Genomic DNA, 21376 nt, shown 5'->3' with positions numbered 1-21376 from the left:
CCCTCCCTTCTTTAATGCTATAGGGAACTATGACTAGCGCATTAAAAAGTGATTTTTTGCCCATTGAAACCAATAGGCCCATTGTGGTCTATGGGGATCTCATGGCATGTAAAACTGTAAGATAAGCAGGACCGTCTTGGCAGCCCAGTGGAATGGGAGATCACCACAGGTTCTAGTTCTGGGGTGGGACACAGTGTTGTGGTTAAACTTTACTTTCCTGGAAAAGTTGCTGAGTTGCCCATAGCAACCAATCAGATTGCTTCTTTTATTTTTCACAAGGCCTCTGCAAAATGAAAGAAGCGATCTGATTGGTTGCTATGGGCAACTGCACAACTCTTCCTCTACACTGGTTTTGATGAATCTCCCCCATAGAGGGAGATTTATCAAAACCTGTCCAGAGGAAAAGTTTCTGAGTTGCCCATAGCAACCAATCAGATTGCTTCCTTCATTATTAAAAAGGCCTCTGAAAAATGAAAGATGCGATCTGATTGGTTGCTATGGGCAATTCAGAAACTTTTCCTCTGGACAGGTTTTGATAAATCTCCCTCTATGGGGGAGATTTATCAAAACCAGTGTAGAGGAAGAGTTGTGCAGTTACCCATAGCAACCAATCAGATTTCTTCTTTCATTTTTGAAAAGGCCTCTGAAAAATGAAGGAAGCAATCTGATTGGTTGCTATTGGCAACTCAGAAACCTTTCCAGGAAAAGTAAAGTTTAACTACAACACTGTAACACTCTGTCCAACCCCGGGACTCGAACCAGAGGTGGTCTCCCATTGCACTGTGCTGCCGAGACAGTCCTGCCTATCTTACTGTTTCACATGCCGTGAGATCTCCATAGACCACAATGGGCCTATTGGTTTCAATGGGCAAAAAATCACAGAGTTAATGCTCTAGTGATAGTTCCATATACCATTAAAGAAGGGAGGGCTCAATATCGGCAAATGTACATTGAGGTACATACCAGCTGTACACAGGATATATACCATAGAAGTGATTATAGCTACATGAAGGAACTCACAGGTCACGTCTTTTCTGATCAGCGTTGTCGTCCTCTTTCCTTTTCTCCCCCATCCGACTCAGACTGCCATGATGTCTCCTTCCAGCCAAAACTTGATCTCTCTTCATCTGCTGAATGAACATCTTAGACTCTGCATGTTTCCAGTGCTCTCCTTAACGCTACACAATCTCCCCATCTATAGGCCTGTAATTATGTCCCCCTTGGTGTCCCACTCATTAAAAGGGCGAGTAGCCAGGTATGTAGGTAGGTCACCGTTTCCCCAACAATGGTGCCTCTAGCTGTTGCAAAACTACAGCTCCCAGGATGCCAAGACAGCCTCTGGCTGTGGAGTCTTAGTTTTGCACCCTGGTTGGGAAACACTGATGTAGGTAGTTAGGTAGTCAGGTACATAGCTAGTAGGGCTGCACGATGTGGGGAAACTGTGCAATTGAGATTATGGACCTATTGTGATTTCGATATAATAAATAAATGGTGAAATCCTCCCATTTCATGTCCAATCTTCCCCTATTTTACATCTATTCCCCCATTTCATGTCCACAGCCCATTTCACATATCTCCCATTTCATTTCTACCCCCCAGTCACATTCTCCCCCCCGTCAATGTCCATTTCATGCCACATTCTCCCCCCATGTCATGTCACATTCTCCCCCATGTCATATTCTCCCCCCATGTCACATTCTCCTCCCCCCATGTCTCATCTCCCGGTAGTTAGGTTGGAAGGTGTGTAGGCAGGTAGTCCCCTCAGATTAGACCCCCCTCCCCCTGTAGGCAGATAGTCCCCTCAGCAAGCAGGTAGCACCCCCAGATTAGACACCCCTCAGTAGGCAGGTAGTACCCCCAGATTACCCCCTTCCCTCCCCCCAGTAGACAGGTAGTACCCCCTGATCAATCCCCCCAGTAGGCAGGTAGTACCCCCATATTAGATCCCCCCAGTAGGCAGGTAGTACCCCCAGATTAGACCCCCCCCAGTAGACAGGTAGTATCCCCAGATGAGACCCCCCCCAATAGACAGGTAGTACCACCATATTAAAGGGGTATTCCAGGATTTTTTTTTATTTGACTATGCTACAGGGGCTGTAAAGTTAGTGTAGTTTACAATTTAGTGTCTGTACCTGTGTGTGACGGTTTTCTCACAATTCTTCTGTGATTTTTACCCCACTATTTATTTTTACCAGCATACAAAATGAATGTTGTCTCGGATTTTTCCCAGCTTGCAATGCGGCCGAGACCTGACTCACTAGTCAGATGATGACAGGTCAAAAAGGAAATACAAGTTCACAAAAAGCTAGCCACAGTGTTATGGTAATCTCATGACATAGCCATTTAGCCCCAAGACAAGCGCAGATCCTTCCTAAGCATGTCCATTACTATCTGCCAGGTACGTACTAAAATCACCTTATGGTGGATAACCCCTTTAACCCCTCCCCCCCCCCCAGTAGACAGGTAGTACCCCCAAATTAACCCCCTCCCCCCAGAAGGCAGGTAGCACCCCCAGATTATCCCCCCCAGTAGGCAGGTAGTACCCCCATATTAACTCCCCCCCCCCCAAGTAGGCAGGTAGTACCCCCAGATTAGACCCCCCATTAGGCAGGTAGTACCCCAAGATAAACCCCCCAGTAGGCAGGTAGTACCCCCAAATTAGACCCCCCCAGTAGGCAGGAAGTACCCCCAGATTAACCAACCCCCAGTAGGCAGGAAAAAGCCCCAGATTAACCACCCCCCAGTAGGCAGGTGGGAGCCCCAGATTAACTCCCCCCCCCCCTAGTAGGCAGGTAGGAGCCCCAGATTTGACCCCCCCAGTAGGTAGGTAGTACCCCCAGATTAGACAGGTAGTACCCCCAGATTAGACAACCCCCCACCCCCGGCTGGTACCTTTGTAGTTGCCGGGAATTCAGGGCAGCACCTTCCTCCAGAAAAGAGCCAGCACAGCTACGCGCGTCGGACGGCCGCCGCGTAATGACGCTCGGTCACATCACACTCTCAGAATACCTAGGGCTGGCATCAGGACGTAGTGACACCAGCCCTTGAATTCTGGGAGTGTGACGTGAGTGAGCACCATTACGCGGCGGGCTGGCCGACGCGTGTAGCTGTGCTGGCTCTTATTTTGGGGCAGAGCAATTACAGGTGAACCGGAGAGTGCCCGGTGTGCCTGATGGCCTGTCTGGCCCTGGATGGGGGGGGGGGGGTGACTCCGTAATGGCACCCCCCATGTGAGTGGCACTCGGCCCCCCCCTTTGGTACGCCACTGTTATGATCACTATTTCCTAGGTATCCTTCTACTTGCATATTAGTTACTCTGTCAGGTCAGTTAATATTAAATCTAGTAGGGTGCCCCCTCTGGTCGGGCCCTGCACCATTTGGGACAGATAATTGTCTTTATATATAGTCAGAAACCTTTTTCCTTTATGAGATTCACAGGGCTCAGTCTCCCAATTTATATCAGGATAGTTAAAGTCCCCCATTATTATTACATCATTTTGATTTGCTGCTTTGCTTATTTGCCTCAGTAATTGATCTTCTGGCTCTTCCATTATGTTTGGTGGCTTATAGCAAACCCCTGTCAGAATTTTTTAATTTTCATCTCCATAGATTTCTACCCATAATGACTCCACATTATCGTTTCCCTCCCGTATATCCTCCCGCAGTGCGGCCTTCAGACTTGATTTCACATAAAGACAAACTCCTCCCCCTTTCCCTTTTGTCCGATCCTTCCTGAATAGACTATAACCCTGTATGTTGACTGCCCAGTCGCAGCTATCGTCCAACCAAGTCTCTGTTATACCCACTATGTCATAATTTTCCTCAGACATTATCAACTCCAGTTCGTCAGTTTTATTGTTCAGACTTCTGGCATTAGTCAACATACAATTCAATGGTGTATGTTTTTTCTTCCTATGAAGCCTATTCCTATTAACTATTCTAACCCCTCCCTCCGCTCCACCCCCAGGTAAATTAATAAGTCCCCCCTCTCTATCTACACTATCTTTCCCCTCTATGTTGTAGGTTCCCTCCCCCCCCCCAGTCCCTAGTTTAAACACTCCTCCACCCTTCAAGCCATCTTCTCCCCAAGCACAGCTGCACCCTCCCCATTGAGGTGAAGCCCGTCCCTACGGTAGAGCCGGTATCCGACAGCGAATTCGGCCCAGTTCTCCATGAACCCAAACCCCTCCTTCCTACACCAGCTTCTGGAAAATGACACAAAATGGCTGAAAATCAAACATATAAAGCTAATGACCAAACATTCTGCCTTTTCCTGTTGGTTATTGGAAATTGGTTGATTTATTCTATGTTCCTAATAGCAGACCTCTCTTTTTACACCTCACTTTTAACTTCATATTCTTAGATTCTAATCCAAGCCGCCCGATGAAGCATATAAATAATCTCAATGATTCACAATATTTTAAGATTAGAAGATGTTCCAAAGTGAATTGCTTGGATGCTTGTGTGTTACTTATTTCCAATGTGAAAATTGGATTTTTGCAAAGCCTGGTTAATTCTCTCTGGGGTGTACTACCAAGGCAGGCACTGTCATAAACATAACCTTTTTTCTTCTTATGATCTATGACTTTGAAATGCATATGAATTGTTTTCTGAATAACAACAAATAAGTGAAATGAGATTTAAAAAAAAAATATGAATCAGTAACTTGGAATAGAAAGCCATTTCTGAACTAAAACTGCAGTTCTTCTCAATGTCTTGAGATTTGTCCCAGAGGCACAAAGTGCCAATTGCACTTAATCGAATTCCACATGGCGCTAGCAGAATAAATTTAACTTGACATATACTATTCCTGTGTGTTCATTCACAATGGAAAGAGAATACAAATTAGAGATTTAAAACTCTGTAAGTACTGTGTTGGTAAAGAACAGAAGAGACCTTGTTAGAACACCAACAAAAGTATTTTTGATGTACTGTTGATCAGAGATTTACACAACATGTACAGATGGGCTTTATTCTTTCAAGCAGATATTCTGGCGGGAAATAGATTTCTGAGAACACTCCATTTATACACATTATAAAGTCCTGAGGCTGAGGGGTTTACACATGAGCCAGTCCTGCAATGTACAGCCCAGTTTTTATGTCATATTTTAGGTCATAGCAGCAAAATAAGTGGCTCAGCTAATAGAACCTATACCAAAACCAAGTGAACTAAAACTATACCGTGTACAAGGAAAAAAAAAGGAGGTACGCTAAAAAGGCGCACACCAAAATCCCAAAAGTAAGTATAAAAAGAATCTTTATTTGAAATACACAAGCTAGACATACATTTAAAACCACTTAAAATGGTTCCAGCTGAACCTACACCACAAGAGGGGAGGCCCTAAAAACCCCCACCGTGGTTGCCTGCCCCAATGGTATTAAAAAATCTGTCTGTAATAACGATAAAGTGCAAGGTGAATGAAAAACCCAAATACGCATACAGACAAGAAAATATAAACTATCATGTACAACTCGACCTACTGATATAATACAACATACACCGTATGACATATACTCTTATCCATAGCAAAAAGTTAATACAAACCCTCATATATGATGGAAGAAGTACCAGAGCAGAAACAGTAATGAATAAAAATGTCGGGCAGGTGCCCCTGTTGGTTGTATTATATCAGTAGGTTGATTTGTACATCATAGTTTATAGGGTTGAGTAGATCATAATTCTTGTTTTGTCTTATTCACTGAAGAACGTTGTGTTGCTGCATCGCCTATATTATTAGTTAGTTTGCAATTACTGTTCTCCTTTTTGACTGCCAAAACGGCGGTCACTAGGCTTTCTCCCATAAAGAACGCAGGAAGTACCTATATGCCCTGGGCATCTGGGACTTGGCTACACAGCACTTAAAGGGGTACTCCGGTGGAAAACTTTTTTTTTTTTTTATTGAACTGATGCCAGAAAGTTAAACAGCTTTGCAAATTACTTCTATTAAAAATCTTAATCCTTCCAGTACTTATTAGCGGCTTTATACTACAGAGGAAATTCTTTTCTTTTTGGATTTATTTTCTGTCACAACTACAGTGCTCTCTGCTGACACCTCAGTCCATGTCAGCAACTGTCCAGAGCAGAAGAAAATCCCCATAGCAAACCTATCCTCCTCTGGACAGTTCCTAAAATGGAAAGAAGTGTCAGTAGAGAGCACTGTGGTCAGACAGAAAAATAAATTAAAAAAGAAAATAATTTCCTCTGTAGTATACAGCAGCTTATAATTACTGGAAGGATTAAACTTGTTTAATAGAAGTAATTAACCAATCTGTTTACCTTTCTGGGATCAGTTGAATTAAAGAAAAAAGTTTTCCACCGGAGTACCCTTTTAACACGGCCACTTATGTTGAAGCATGAAGTTGGCTGTGTAGAGGTAAGTTGTGCTAGCTGCGTATGGCGGCGCCAAATCTATTATCTGTCATGTACACACAGCTGAACATTAGCTGAACGTCATTAATGATAAATTTCCATTAATAGTTCCCCTTTTCAAAGTCATAGTAGAGTCTAAAAAACAACACCTAGAGAACTTTATTGACTCATAGAGTAGAACACGATAGGGCTGATTTGCAACTGCGTTGAGGTTTGTCACTGCATCACACCACTTTAGTAAGTAATTAAACACGGTCTTTGCTGTACTAATGGTACTTTTTAACATTGATTCGGTTTATTCTTTGGTTGGCTACATGTGTTTTGTGTGTATCTACATGCATCTCTTTCCTCCCTCTAGGATCTACTCCTACCTAAACTATACTTTTTTGTACCTACTTGTTATCTAGGTTTACTCATGGTACTTTAGATCTTTTTTGCACATTATACCATATATTAAATGGGATTTTCTTCAAAAACATTTTTTTCAGTGTTTCTAATGGAAAGCAAGTCCGCTACAAGTAACCCTTTGCACCATGCTGAGACTCAAATATATCCAAAAGATTTTATAAAGTGTAATAATAAAAAAAAATACAAATTTGTGTTTTCAGTTTGCATATTGCATAGGTGTTATACCTGGAGAATCTAGTTGTCTATATCCACACTTGTAAATATATATACAAACATTCCTTGTAAGGGGATTTAGGAAAATAACTAAGCCAAATGAAAAACATTTGTAATCTCTTGTGAAATTCTGTTCCAGAAGAACAAAACAAGTAGCAAATTACGCCATTAATTTGTAACAAAAAAAGTTAATTTAGTGATATACATATTTAAATGGGGAAAACAAACAGATATCATCAATTTTCAATGCAGCATAACCTAATTGTGTGCTGTGCGTCTGTGCCTTACAAATGACATTTTAATGAAATAAACCAGAATTGAATTAGTTTTGACTTAGCTGGAGCCAATTTCTGCTTGGGTGAGCTGGTGTAGAACACTCTAAATAATGAATACAATTAGAAAAGTTCCAATATATCTCAGTTCTCCGAGCATTGTGCAGTGCATCAATGCCTTTAAAAATAAACTTGACTGACACTTGATGCACAGATTAAAGGTGAGCTAAAATGAGCCGCATTATATAGCAACAGAAAAGTAATAATCTGCTCCAAGATAAAAGAACAAGAGATGACTGCCAGCTCTTTTCAGACTTTGCCTTTAATACATTGATTATTCTCTACGTGTGAAGTCTGATCATTAAAAAGATACTATTTCAGACTCGGCAAACAAAATCCCACATAATCCATTATTAGTTTTTTATAAGCTGATTTTCTCTTTGAACCCAGTCATTTAGGTAAATGGACACCAGTAGAATGGATCGATGGCAACAAGCCAGAAAAGTAAGACAAGACAGATGCTGCCATAGAGTACAGATGTACGTGTTTGTGTCCAATTAAATAAATATACAAAATATAGATAAGGGCTATGTAAATATTATAAATTCTGATCATAGTGCGGCTAGATAATGGTATTTCTTCCAGAACCTCAAAACAGAAAATAATGGTTCCCTAAAATTGTAAGGTTCCTAATCCTATATAGAGTTACAGATCTTTAAGAGAACCTGTCAGGCGTTTCATATGCAAATCGAGAGAGACCTGTCATGAAGCTCAGCTGTGCTGGGACGGTCCGAATGACTAGTTACCCTATTCCATGTATATGATTCCTCTAAAATATAGCAGCATTCCATAATAAATCATAGTTGTAATTAGGGAACCTTTCAGTGTGTAAATGGAAGCGTATTGCATATATTTAACCTGTTAAGGACCCAGGGCGTACCTGTACGTCATGAGGCCGCTCCCATTCTATAATGGCCACGGCGGGTCGAGCCCGGCCTCTAACAACGGACGGGACCCGTGGCTAACAACGCGCAGCATTGATCGCAGTGCCGCGCGCTATTAACCCTTTAGACGCGGCATTCAAAGTTGAACGCCGCGTCTAAAGTGAAAGTGAAACCATGCCGGTTAGCTCAGGGAGCTGTTCGGGATCGCCGTGGCGAAATAGCGGCATCCTGAACAGCTTACAGGACAGCCGAAGGATCCCTACCTGCCTCCATGCTGTCCGATCGCCGAATGACTGCTCAGTGGCTGAGATCCAGGCATGGGCAGTCAAGCAGCAGAATCATTGATCAGTGGTTTCTTATGAGAAACCACTGATTAATGTAAAAGATCAGCATGTGCAGTGTTATAGGTCCCTATGGGAGCTATAACACTGCAAAAAAAAAAAAGTAAAAAAAAAAAAGTGAATAAAGTTCATTTAACCCCTCCCCTAATAAAAGTTTTCACATAAAAAAAACTGTGTAAATAAACATAAAAATAAACATATGTGGTATCACCGCGTGCGGAAATGTCCGAATTATAAAAACATATCGTTAATTAAACCGCACGGTCAATGGCGTACGCGCAAAAAAATTCCAAGGTCCAAAATAGTGCATTTTTGGTCACTTTTTCTATCATAAAAAAATGAATAAAAAGCGATCAATAAGTCCTATCAATGCAAAAATGTTACCGCTATAAACTTCAGATCACGGCGCAAAAAATGAGCTCTCATACCGCCCCATACGCGCAAAAGTAAAAAAGTTATAGGGGTCAGAAAATGACAATTTTAAACATATAAATTTTCCTGCATGCAGTTATGATGTTTTCCAGAAGTAATACAAAATCAAACCTATATAAGTAGGGTATCATTTTAATTGTATGGACCTACAGAATAAAGAGAAGGTGTCATATTTCCCGAAAAATGTACTGTGTAGAAACGGAAGCCCCCAAAATTTACTAAATGGCTTTTTTTTTTTAAATTTTGACTTGCAATTAATTTATTTTCCGTTTCGCTGTAGATTTTTGGGTAAAATGACTGACATCATTACAAAGTAGAATTGGTGGCACACAAAATAAGCCATCATATGGATTTTTAGGTGCAAAATTGAAAGAGTTATGATTTTTTAAAGGCAAGGAGCAAAAAACGAATATGCAAAAATGGAAAAACCCCGGGTCCTTAAGGGGCTAATATGTAAGTAGTGTGTACAGAACGTTGCACAACACATGTAACAGATGTGTTCAGAATATATCCTTGTGTATGTTGCATAGATCCAATATATAATGATGTATGTGCATCAAGTGTTCTGCATGTGTTCTTTTGTGTGTGCCATGTATGTAGTGGGTTGTCTGACATCTATCCAGTATGTGAATAGTGTGTGCATCATGTTTTAAATATGTGAGGAACATGTGTGTGACTAGTCATGTATTGGAAGAGAAGGAGTCTGGCACTACAGGACTAAGGCTGAGGTTGAACAGACAGCTGGTGTGGATAACACAGGGATCCCCAGAAGTTGATGTAGGACAAGGCGGTGCAAAAATCCGTGGAGATGCAGAAACAAATGTAACAAAGAAAACAAGGACTGCACTCGCCGTCCATACAGTGTTTATTGGAAGTCGTCAGGCATAGCGAGCTGGTACAAGAGCGGAGGCGGGGGACGTAACTGGGACAGGCTGTTTCACACTTAGTTGTGCTTTTTCAAGCCGGTATACCAGCTTGAAGAAGCACAACTAAGTGTGAAACAGCCTGTCCCAGTTACGTCCCCCGCCTCCACTCTTGTACCAGCTCGCTATGCCTGACGACTTCCAATAAGCACTGTATGGACGGCGAGTGCAGTCCTTGTTTTCTTTGTTACATTTGTGTGTGACTAGTGCCCAATCTCTGAGTGCCATGTGTGTACAAATAGTAAATGTAATGAAAGGCGGTGTGCCCAGATCCACTTCTTCTATAAGGGCCCTTTGTTGTCAGTGTCTGCTGCAGCTTTTTATGAGTTTCCTGTTTTAATACTCGTAAGGGCTTATGCACAAAGCAAAGATGTGTGCGCAGGTCTTGTATGGCTGAACATGGACTTGAATACTGTAAAACAGACCCATATGATATTTCTGTACAGTGCCAAATTAGAGATCTTCTCCCCTAGAAGGAATGTTTTTTTCACGGTTTATTTGCATGGAATCAATTAAAGTCTGTGTGCCTCTGAAGCTTGCTGAGGTACCGAATGTGCCCTTTTCAGGCTGTGGGCTCTTTATTCATTCTTAACCTCAGTTAGGTTTGGTCTGGATAGGATCTCTTAACAATACTATTGTAAAGTGTCTCTGAATTGGTGTTATATACCCAGCAAGTCTTGCTGTCAGATAATTCATTGGGTTTCTGTCAGGGTAATAAGTAGGACGGTTTCTGAGCTTAGGGTTATATTTTCCTGTGTTCTTCGTTGCATCATGCATTGCAGTGACAACACCCAGTCCTATCAGCAGGCTTGGTCAGCCTATTACATCATCCACGCCCATCCCAGGTGCACATACAATGGGGCAAAAAAGTATTTAGTCAGCCACCAATTGTGCAAGTTCTCTAACTTTAAAACATGAGAGAGGCCAATAATTTTCATCATAGGTATACCTCAACTATGAGAGATAGAATGAGAAAAAAAAAACATAAAATTACATTGTCTGACTTTTAAAGAATTTATTTGCAAATTATGGTGGAAAATAAGTATTTGATCACCTACAAACAAGCAAGATTTCTGGCTCTCGCAGACCTGTACCTTCTTCTTTAAGAGTCTCCTCTGTCCTCCACTTGTTAACTGTATTAGTGGCCCCTGTTTGAACTTGTTATCAGTATAAAAGACACCTGTTCACAACCTCAAACAGTCACACTCCAAACTCCCCTATGGCCAAGACCAAAGAGCTGTTGAAGGACACCAGAAACAAAATTGAAGATCTCCACCAGGATGGGAAGACTGAATCTGCAATAGGCAAGCAGCTTGGTCTGAAGAAATCAACGGTGGGAACAATTATTAGAAAATGGAAGACATACAAGACGACTGATAATCTCCTTCAATCTGGGGCTCCACGTAAGATCTCAACCCGTGGTGTCAAAATGATCACAAGAACGGTGAGCAAAAATCCCAGAACCACATGGTGGGACCTAGTGAATGACCTGCAGAGAGCTGGGACCAAAGTAACAAAGGCTACCATCAGTAACACACTACGCTGCCAGGAACTCAAATCATGCAGTGCCAGACGTGTCCCCCTGCTTAAGCCAGTACATGCCCGAGCCTGTCTGAAATTTGCTAGAGAGCATTTGGATGATCCAGAAGAGGATTAGGAGAATGTCATATGTTCAGATGAAACCAAAGTAGAACTTTTTGGTAAAAACTCAACTCGTCATGTTTGGAGGAGAAAGATTGCTGAGTTGCAGTCAAAGAACACCATACCTACTATGAAGCATGGGGGTGGAAACATCATGCTTTGAGGCTGTTTTTCTTCTAAGGGACCAGAACAACTGATCCGTGGAAAGGAAAGAATGAATGGGGCCATGTATTGTGAGATTTTGAGTGAAAACCTCCTTCAATCAGCAAGGGCATTGAAGATAAAATGTGGCTGGGTCTTTCAGCATGACAATGATTCCAAGCACACCACCCGGGCAACGAAGAAATGGCTTTGTAAGAATAATTTCAAGGTCCTTGAGTGGCCTAGCCAGACTCCAGATCTCAACCCCATAGAAAACCTTTGGAGGGAGTTTAAAGTCCATGTTGCCCAGCGACAGCCCAAAAACATCACTGCTCTAGAGGAGATCTGCATGAAGGAATGGGCCAAAATACTAGCAACAGTGTGTGAAAACCTTGTGAAGACTTACAGATAACATTTGACCTCTGTCATTGCCAACAAAGGGTATATAACAAAGTATTGAGATGAACTTTTGTTATTGACAAATATTTATTTTCCACCATAATTTGCAAATAAATTATTTAAAAATCAGACAATGTGATTTTATGGATTTTTTTCTCATTATGTCTCTCATAGTTGAGGCATACCTATGATGAAAATTACAGGCCTCTCTCATCTTTTTAAGTGGAAGAACTTGCACAATTGGGGGCTGGCTAAATACTTTTTTGTCCCACTGTAAATACCTTGCTAGTCTGCTCAGGCTAGCTTTTACACTGCTCCTGTTTTTTTTCTATTCTATGTATTCTGATCTCTGCTTCCTCTATGATAATTGTTTGCTAAGTGATTTGGTACTTATGCTGCTAGCTCGGTTTTAGCCCGGCTTATTAGACTACTCTATTTCTGTTTTTCTGTGTATCCCCTGTGTTTTGTATTTTGCTCTGTGCCTGTTTACTTTTTGGGTCTTGGCCTGTCTTGCTGACTTCTGTACAGTTTTGCTTATTGTTTTTTATGGGACTATTGTCTAGTTGTGGATCCGTTGTCCAATGCGGATACACAAGCAGGCAATGAAAGTGGTTCTGGGTGAGAGGAGGGTTGCACTATTGCCTGCCCTACGTGGCATTCATTCTATATATTTCTTTGGGTGTGTTTATGAGTTTTCATCTGGTTTTTTAGTGATCTTCAGCTCTTGTGATCCAGCACCCTTGTCCACCCCTCTAGCCATCTTCACATTAAGAAAATAAATTATAATATATCATTTTTCTAGTAGGGCTAAATGTTTCATTTTCATCTGGCTATAAACATAGTTAACAATTTATTGTGCAAATAGCTGGGGACCACGGGGACGGAAGATCGTGATGTCACGACTCCGCCCCCATGTGACATCACACCCACCCCCCTCAATGCAAGTCAGTAAAATAGGTTTTGGCCACTCCTACTACAGAAGCTACTTCTTTGTTCCACCACTGGAGACTGCAAGAAGGGGGGATGTTTACTAAATGGTTTATTAGGGTGTAAAAACACTTATTATTTTCCATGTCCATTACAGTATTTCTAGGCGTATTTCATTTGTAAAAATGCAGATGTAAAATTGTGGAAAAAATTAGTTTTTAACATTAATTTAAACTAATGTAAGTTTAGGGGAAGTGGTTGTCTGTGTGGGGTTTATTTACTAACAGTGGAGTGTAGGTTTCTTTGTGGGTTTTGATTTCCTACTGGTATTTTCCCAAGGTATTTACTAAGGTTTCCCTACATTTTGCACTTTTCCCTACATTTTGCTTTTTTTTACACATGTTCTGATCTGTTGAGTTTTACCTCAGCTCAAATCCACCACATTTTCTGTGGAAACCTTAGTAAATATGTTGGGATTTTTCAAAACGGTCAGGGCCACGCCCCTTTTATCAGGACCATGCCCACGGGATAAAATGGAGGGTTTTGGTTTTTTGGGTCGCAAATTGTGTCGCAAGGGACGTGCGACACAATTTGGGCGCAAAAGCCGTCAAAAAAGAGTCGGGATCACGTTAGTAAATAAACCCCAGTATGTAAAACAACTGACATATATACATGACATTTTATATTTGTGTAAATATGTGACATCTTTTACATGTCAGTTTTTTATTAAATTGTAAAAGTAAAATTCCCTAGAGTAACCATTTTTATTTTCATATATATTATCTATATTTATTGCTTTGATCTTTTGTAAATTAATGCAGGTTTTGAATGCTTTTTTGTTGTTGTTGATGGAACTGTGATCCTGTTGTATCCATGTGGTATTATCAGAAATGTGCACACTCAAAAATCAATGTCAATAACTTCTTTACTTGCGGATTCATTTAAGATAAGACACTAAGGTCTGCAGGAAGGTTGACCTTCACTAGTGCGTAGAAAATCACTTGTCAGTGTTCAGTCATCTCATACTTGAAGACATGGGCTGTACTTCCTCGTGCAAGTTAAGCTTCCTGGATATGAGATAAATCCATTATATGTAGTCTGGTTTTACATGCTGATCCAATGCTTTCACATTTACATGTTTTTTATTGTATAAAAATAGAAGTATAATATACAAAAAAAAGAACTTTATGTATTATGTATTAGTGTCTACCAACAACTATAAGGGATTCAAAGGTTTAAGTCATACAAGGGTCCCGATTGCTAAGGGATACGAAAATCAACATAGCAGGAAAGCAGTGACAATAATGGCATGTGACATTTTGGGGGCCTAGAGGTGCTGGACATTTGAGCTGTCAGGCAGCTCCTTATCTAAGTGCTCTATTGAAATAACCACAATCAATCATTACAGATTATATTGTTACTGTTAGGCTATATTAAGGTACTTTTACTGTTATTTAGGCTTGGTATAGCTAAACTGCTAAGGCAAAAGAAGACAGTAATGTAAAAAAATAAGAATCAAACAATATTAAAACCACATTTAAAAAAATATTACAAATACATTTTAATTAAATATATTAAAGATGCTTGGCATAAAAAATGACAGTGTTAAAATCAGTTTGTTTTGCTTTTAAATAAAAAAAATATATATATATTTTTCATATATCAATGTTTACAATTCCAATGTATTGCAAAGTGAGTGTACAGATGATCGATCACAAGGGCTCAACCAAATATAGGGAAGCACATGGTTATGTTATTAGGGGGACTCCTGTTCCCATTTATACAGGTGAAACTCAAAAAATAGAAAATCGTGCAAAAGTTCATTGTATTTCATTAATGCAACTTAAAAGGAAAGGAAGCATGAAGTGCTCCAAGATCTCCTGCTAGACGGATGCATTGACCCTGGATTTAATGAAACACAGTGACTAACACCAGCAGATGACATGGCTCCCCAAATCCTAGTAATTGGGGGCTTTGGGGTTTTCATGAGCTGTAAACCATAATCATCACAATTATGACAAATCACGGCTTGAACTATCTTGCTTTGCATGTAATGAGTCTCTCTCATATATTAGTTTCACCTTTTAAGTTGCATTACTGAAATAAATAAACTTTGCACAATATTCTAATTTTTTCGAGTTTCATCTGTATATGACAATGCAGTAATTTTTTGGTTGTATGTGGTTAAATCCTCCTTTGTAGAGAATGTAGTCTATGGCTTCACATTAGCATTATGTTATTATCAATATTACTTTCTTAATTGACAACAGCAAACAGGGCTGTGGGGGATTTCAGAAGCCCTACAGACCCATCACCATCTATGGATGCTGTTATAACAGCCTACTGCCTGAATGCCATTCACAGACTATAGACTGCCATAAAACGTACCATTGCTCTGTGTTAATGGTGCATTGTATCACATTGCGTATGACTCATACAAGCTTTATTTTTTATTACATGATGGAAAATCGTCCATAACCGCACAGATTGAATACCTGTTTACCTCCCCATATCATTTATGGTGTACAATGGTTCCCATGTGCAGGATCCTGAAAGTTTTTATTGCTAATTGAAATAGTTTCTCAATTTTAGAAATGACAACAATCAAGTTGTGGAATGAGAGGAAACGTTCCCTATTTATCCTGACGCTTCACACTCTATCAAGTGGTTTTCGCTATTGTTTAGGATAATAATTCCCAATAGGCATCTTCTTCTGATCCTGTCCTCAGAATGCTGTGGTTGAGCCCCACTTATCTCGGTGACATTGGAAAGCCATACATATCAGTAAACACAACACTTCTCAGGTTTATCAGGCTTGTAAAACAATTAGAACCCATCAGTAAAAAGATTTGATCTAGAGGAGTGTTTTCAGTGGGATTAGTAAATTTTTGCTCAGTTTTTTCCATTGGATGAACAATGGAAAAGTAATTGGATCTTTCAAGTGAAGCCAATTACATTGCTAAATTGGTTGCCTACATTTATTTATATGAAGGCCAACAGTATGGTGTTTCCAGTCCCTGAGTTCCTTTTAATAGTTTTCCTAATAGAAATCATTACGTAATTGCTGCCAAGAACAGGACCTGCAAAATGTATTTATCTCAACTTGACCCTGATTAGATAAGGAAGTCTCCCTTGCATTGATAATAGCCTGGAAGCAATCTCTTATTCTTCCATTTAATAGAAGCCTTCTATCCCTGTTTGGTCATGGCATACCAATAATATGTGTTTGTGTGCTTTTAACCGATAATTGTTACAGATTGGGAGTGAGATTTATCATTGTGCATTACTGTACTGATGTTCATAGAAAAGATTGGAGGTCCAGCGCGGGATTACGTGCAAATAAAAGTAGATATTTATTCTTGATTCAAGCCATAGGACAGCAGGATACAATTTAATGTGATTCAGACGGAAAAAACAGCCTTATGAGTGAGGCTGTTTTTTCCGGCTGAAACGCGTTACATTGTATCCTGCTGTCCTATGGCTTGAATCAAGACTAAATATCTACTTTTATTTGCACGTTATCCTGCACTGGACCTCCAATCTTTACTATTGCTATTCTCGTGTTGGTTCACACGGTACCGTGCGACAGGCGTCTGGCAAAGAAGGTGAGCTGGGCTACCATCTATTCTTCTGTAATGATGTTTGGACATTGGGGATATTTAAAAATGGTTCTTTCTTCAACAAAGATGAGCATTGCAGAATTGTTTACATACTGGGTTTAGTTTCTACAGTAGGTAAATGATTATTTTTATAGGATCTACCAAGTTGAGTAGAATTCCACATTTAGCCACCCTGGAACAATATATCAGACATAAACGGCAATTCTACAGTATAACACATGTATCATGAAATAACAAGGCTGGGATCACACACAGTATTCTGGGCTTTATTTTGGTCCTCATTTTGGTCAGTAGTTTCACTAAAACCAAGAGTTAAATCGACACTAGCAAAACCAGCCAGCTTTTTCTGTGTTTTGTACCTACTTGTGGTTTTGGTAAAAAAAAAATACTAATCAAAATAAAGATCAAAGTGAGGCCCAAAATATTGAGTGTGAAGCCAGCCTATGACAGAGAACTTATGTGGCTTATGCATGTCTGCTCTGCTCCATAGACATAATACAAATGACCTATAAGAGAAGCTTGTGTTCTGTTGACGCACTGACACAACAATGGATTTTTTTTTTGTTCACAAATCCCATTTTCATATAGTCTGCTAAGAATTTTTCCGTTCATAGAGAGAATATAACATGATGGAAGACAACTTATTAGACAGCAAGACTAGAACAGTTAGAAGGACAGTTTCAGTGGGTATGATGTAATGCTTCATTTCTCCTGTGGTGGCACTATAGAGGAACAGGCTCCTCTACTTACCACAGATGATCACTGGGGATTTTAGCAAACAGGGATTTTTGGAAGAGGACAAACCATTTAAATTCCTTTGAGCCCTGCAAGCAGATGAGTGGTATGCATCAATTTTTTTTGAAGGGGTAGGATAGGAGATAAGATGTTTACAGCGGAGTACCCCTTTAAAGCTGTTACTGTTAATTATATAAACATCAAGACATGTAAAAAGTTTGATCACTGCAAGCACATAGACTATAATGGGGCATATCCATCTGATCTGGGGAATGAAGCACGTTACCGTTACCCGGTCATAATTCACGAATGGACTTGGACCCAGTGCATTTTAACTGTCTGGACAGCATGTGTCACGATTCGGCTGGCTGGAGGTGGATCCTCTGTGCCAGAGAGGGATTGGCGTGGACCGTGTTGGTGGACCGGTTCTAAGTTGCTACTGGTATTCACCAGAGCCCGCCGCAAAGCGGGATGGTCTTGCAGCGGCGGTAGCAACCAGGTCGTATCCACCAGCAACGGCTCAACCTCTCTGACTGCTGAAGATAGGCGCGGTACAAGGGAGTAGACAAGAGCAAGGTCGGACGTAGCAGAAGGTCAGGGCAGGCAGCAAGGATCGTAGTCAGGGGCAACGGCAGGAGGTCTGGAACACAGGCTAGGAACACACAAGGAAACGCTTTCACTGGCACAATGGCAACAAGATCCGGCGAGGGAGTGCAGGGGAAGTGAGGTATAAGTAGGGAGTGCACAGGTGAGAATACTGATTAGGCCTGCTGCGCCAATCAGTGGCGCAGCGGCCCTTTAAATGGCAGAGACCCGGCGCGCGCGCGCCCTAAGGAGCGGGGCCGCGCGCGCCGGGACAACACAGACGGGGAACGGGTCAGGTACGGGAGCCGAGATGCGCATCGCGAGCGGGCGCGTCCCGCATAGCGAATCGCATCCCGGCTGGGAGTAATATCGCAGCGCACCCGGTCAGCAGGTCTGACCGGGGCGCTGCGAATGAGAGAACGCTGCGAGCGCTCCGGGGAGGAGCGGGGACCCGGAGCGCTCGGCGTAACAGCATGTCAAATGTTTGTATAAAATAAAGTGTTACTTAAAGGTATTTCTAATAGTAATTATGCATTAAAGGGGTATTCCAGGAAAAAAAATTTATATCAACTGGCTCCAGAAAGTTAAACAGATTTGGAGCAAGTTGATATATAAAAAAAATTTTCCTAGATAGCCCCTTTAATGTATTACTCGTATTACTATTTTAAAATACATTTGGCAGAGTAAAAACATAGAGTGTCTTTGTACTTTCAACACATTTTATGACAAATGACTCTATAGTAATGTAATATAGATGGCAGCAGTGTTATAAATAAGCACTTAAAGGGGTTGTGCGCTGCCCTGACTTTCGGAGCTCTGCTCACAGCGTCCGGAAGTTTATTACTCCGAACGCTGTGTGCAGGCTTCCGTGTTCACGGCCGCCGGGTGTGACGTCATGCCCAGCCCCTTGCGACGTCTCGCTCGCCCCCTCAACGAAAGTCTATGGGAAGGGGGCGCGACCGCTGTCACTCCCCCTTCCCTTAGACTTTGGTAGAGGGGGCGGACGAGACGTCGCGTGGGGCCGGGCATGACGTCACGCCTGGCGGCCGCGAACACAGAAGCCCGCACACAGCGTTCGGAGTAATGAACTTCCGGATGCTGTGAGCGGAGCTCCGAAAGTCAGGGCAGCGCACAACCCCTTTAAAAATTACAAAACTGTTATGATTGTCTCTAATTTTGATTATCTTTTAAAATGTCTGCATAGGGCTGTATTAGATCCATGTGGTGGTTCTTACTTTGATGAGAATGGGATCCAGAAGAAGCACTGGACTTGGTGGGATTTTAGCCGGCACGTGCACGCTCCCCCTTTCCAACCAATCACATTAATGATCAATTCCAATGTTGAAGTTAAAATCATAAAACAGGATCAAGTCTATCTGTCATTTTCAAAAGACAAAGAGAAAGTTACCTACAACGTTGGGGCTAAACTTTTGGTAAGTCATTTCTCACTTTCTTCAGCCTGGACTAAGCCTCGTAAAATGTTTGTTATCAGTGTTAATATTAGTGGATTTTGTATGCAGAAGACTGCCAATGTTAAAACTCAAACAGAAGACAGAATGGCTTTCCCCAAGCATTCCAAAAATTCTCCCTTTCTTAGAGTTGCAACAGGATTGCATCAAGGGGGCGTGGCCATGAAATCACAAGTCTCCGCCCTGCAATGCCAGACATCCGTCACAAAGTGAAGTTTTCTTGGTGCACTGGATGTCTGGGGTGGCGGGACCCCCGTGATCAGACATCTTATCCCCTATCCTTTGGATAGGGGATAGGATGTCTAGGGGCGGAGTACCCCTTTAAAAACTCCAAACAGTAAATTACAGTTTTATATCCCTGTGATGGCATGAAAAAAAGTGCAAGATGCATATTAACTAGCAACATTTTTTGCAGTGGAAAGATCCCGAAATAGCTTTCAAAATGAAGTGGAGCACTGGTGAGACTGAGCTTTATTGTTCTTCTAAAAAACTTGAAATCTTCCGCCTTCTAAACAAAATCCGCAAACTAGTGAAAATCTCAGCTACGTCTAAAGACAGAGAAGTAATGGTCCAAGAATACATTTCCCAGCTGCAGAAATCTTTAAACTCCATTATTACACTCACCAACAGGCAGGAGAATATGTCCAATGTTCTCAAAACAAAGGGAATACAAGACTGTGTGAAGTAGAAGCCTTATCCCCACGCCAAATGCACCTTGTCCTCTGAAACTGAAATGCATGAAGGTGAAGAAAATGAGACAACAAACAGCAGGAACAAGCCAAAATAAAATCCTTGCACCATGAGACATACAATGGGAAGTAATACCTAGTTAAATCTACTGATCAGTAGTGTTGCTCGCGAATATTCGCAATTCGAATATTATTCGCGAATATCGCGAATATAGCGCTGTATATTCGTAATTACGAATATTCGTTTTTTTTTTTTTTTCTTCACAGTACACATCACAGTGATCACCCCTCTCTGCTTCCAGCTTGTGTGGTGTAAAGAAGGCTGTAATACTACTGTGTGAGACAGGCGTGTGAAAATTCGCATATGCGAAAATTAGCATATGCTAATTTTCGCATACGCGTATTTCCGCACACGCGAAAATAAAACAAGAATATAACGAATATGCGAATATTCGCGAATATATGACGAATATTCGTCCATATATTCGCGAATATTCGCGAATTCGAATATGGCCTATGCCGCTCAACACTACTGATCAGCATAAAATGAGTCCATTGGGCCCTCATAGTACAGCTTGAAACAGGGCTCATTCCCCGGTGGCTGACCTTAGCTGCAATAAGTTTAAGAAAGGGACAGTTTGTGTGGTGGTTTTAAGTCTTTATGTTATCTTTTGAGTCCATTCCATTCCTATGTTTATTGTCCTCTGGTCCTTACATTTCATTGTTCCCTGTGTGTTCAATTCTCCTACTCACTGAATCCCCTCCGAGTTGCTTTGCTCCATAACAGGTGCTACCTGAACTACAAGTCATTGGCTCCCCCCTTGACTGATAGATCTATCCATGTTTGGGTATAGGAAGAGTTCTATCGGTCAAGCTGGCAGGGCAGGGAGAAGCCACTGGGGGCCACCTGGATGACTTGTGATTTAGGTTCCCTTTAAAATGTATGCCTACTGTATGATAAATGTAGAAGTTACTATAAACCTACATAGGTTAAATCTATATATTATAACTGTATATTACTATAAATATCACTGAAATGACCTGGGATCAAATTTTATCAATGATTAATGTTGTTTTTAGTGTTTATTAGTAATGTTTTTTTGGGTATTCATTATTTACTAACATTTGTGTGGTATGTTACCATAGATACAGTACATGACTGTATACATGACTATTGCTTTGTTAACCTGCACAAATGGGTTATCCAGGGTTTTATTAACTTCTCACTATTGTGCCTGTGATGCCAAGTTATGTCTTAAGTGTTTTA

At 41.1% G+C, this 21376-nt stretch overlaps 1 protein-coding gene across 2 annotated transcripts; it reads left to right on the top strand.

Annotated features, from left to right (window-relative positions):
* The first annotated feature begins 780 nt into the window (after positions 1-780).
* LOC130329595 (glutamate-rich protein 6B-like) lies at positions 781-21356 on the top strand. 2 transcript variants are annotated; one of them, XM_056553502.1, is made up of 4 exons: positions 785-955; positions 7714-7802; positions 19156-19384; positions 19836-21356. In XM_056553502.1, exons 2-4 carry the CDS (start codon positions 7726-7728, stop codon positions 20106-20108), a joined length of 579 nt encoding a protein of 192 aa, XP_056409477.1. In that variant the 5' UTR covers positions 785-955; positions 7714-7725; the 3' UTR covers positions 20109-21356. The 2 variants fall into 2 exon arrangements, 1 of the variants encoding a protein (XP_056409477.1); XR_008873137.1 differs by lacking the exon at positions 7714-7802 and having other exon boundaries at positions 781-955.
* Positions 21357-21376: the final 20 nt, after the last annotated feature.

Source organism: Hyla sarda, unplaced genomic scaffold, assembly GCF_029499605.1.
Source record: "Hyla sarda isolate aHylSar1 unplaced genomic scaffold, aHylSar1.hap1 scaffold_3182, whole genome shotgun sequence".
NCBI lineage: Eukaryota > Metazoa > Chordata > Amphibia > Anura > Hylidae > Hyla > Hyla sarda.
The sequence above is the reverse complement of the archived record's forward strand: the minus strand, read 5'-3'. Positions and strand labels throughout refer to the sequence as shown.

Excerpts from the sequence above, each read along its gene's own strand:
- LOC130329595 (XM_056553502.1), top strand. The coding sequence starts at position 7,726 with ATGGACACCAGTAGAATGGATCGATGGCAACAAGCCAGAAAAGTAAGA. Across the intron at positions 7,803-19,155 it reads TGCTGCCATAGAGTACAGAT|GGCTGTATTAGATCCATGTG; the intron begins GTACGTGTTTGT and ends ATGTCTGCATAG. Across the intron at positions 19,385-19,835 it reads ACGTTGGGGCTAAACTTTTG|TGGAAAGATCCCGAAATAGC; the intron begins GTAAGTCATTTC and ends CATTTTTTGCAG.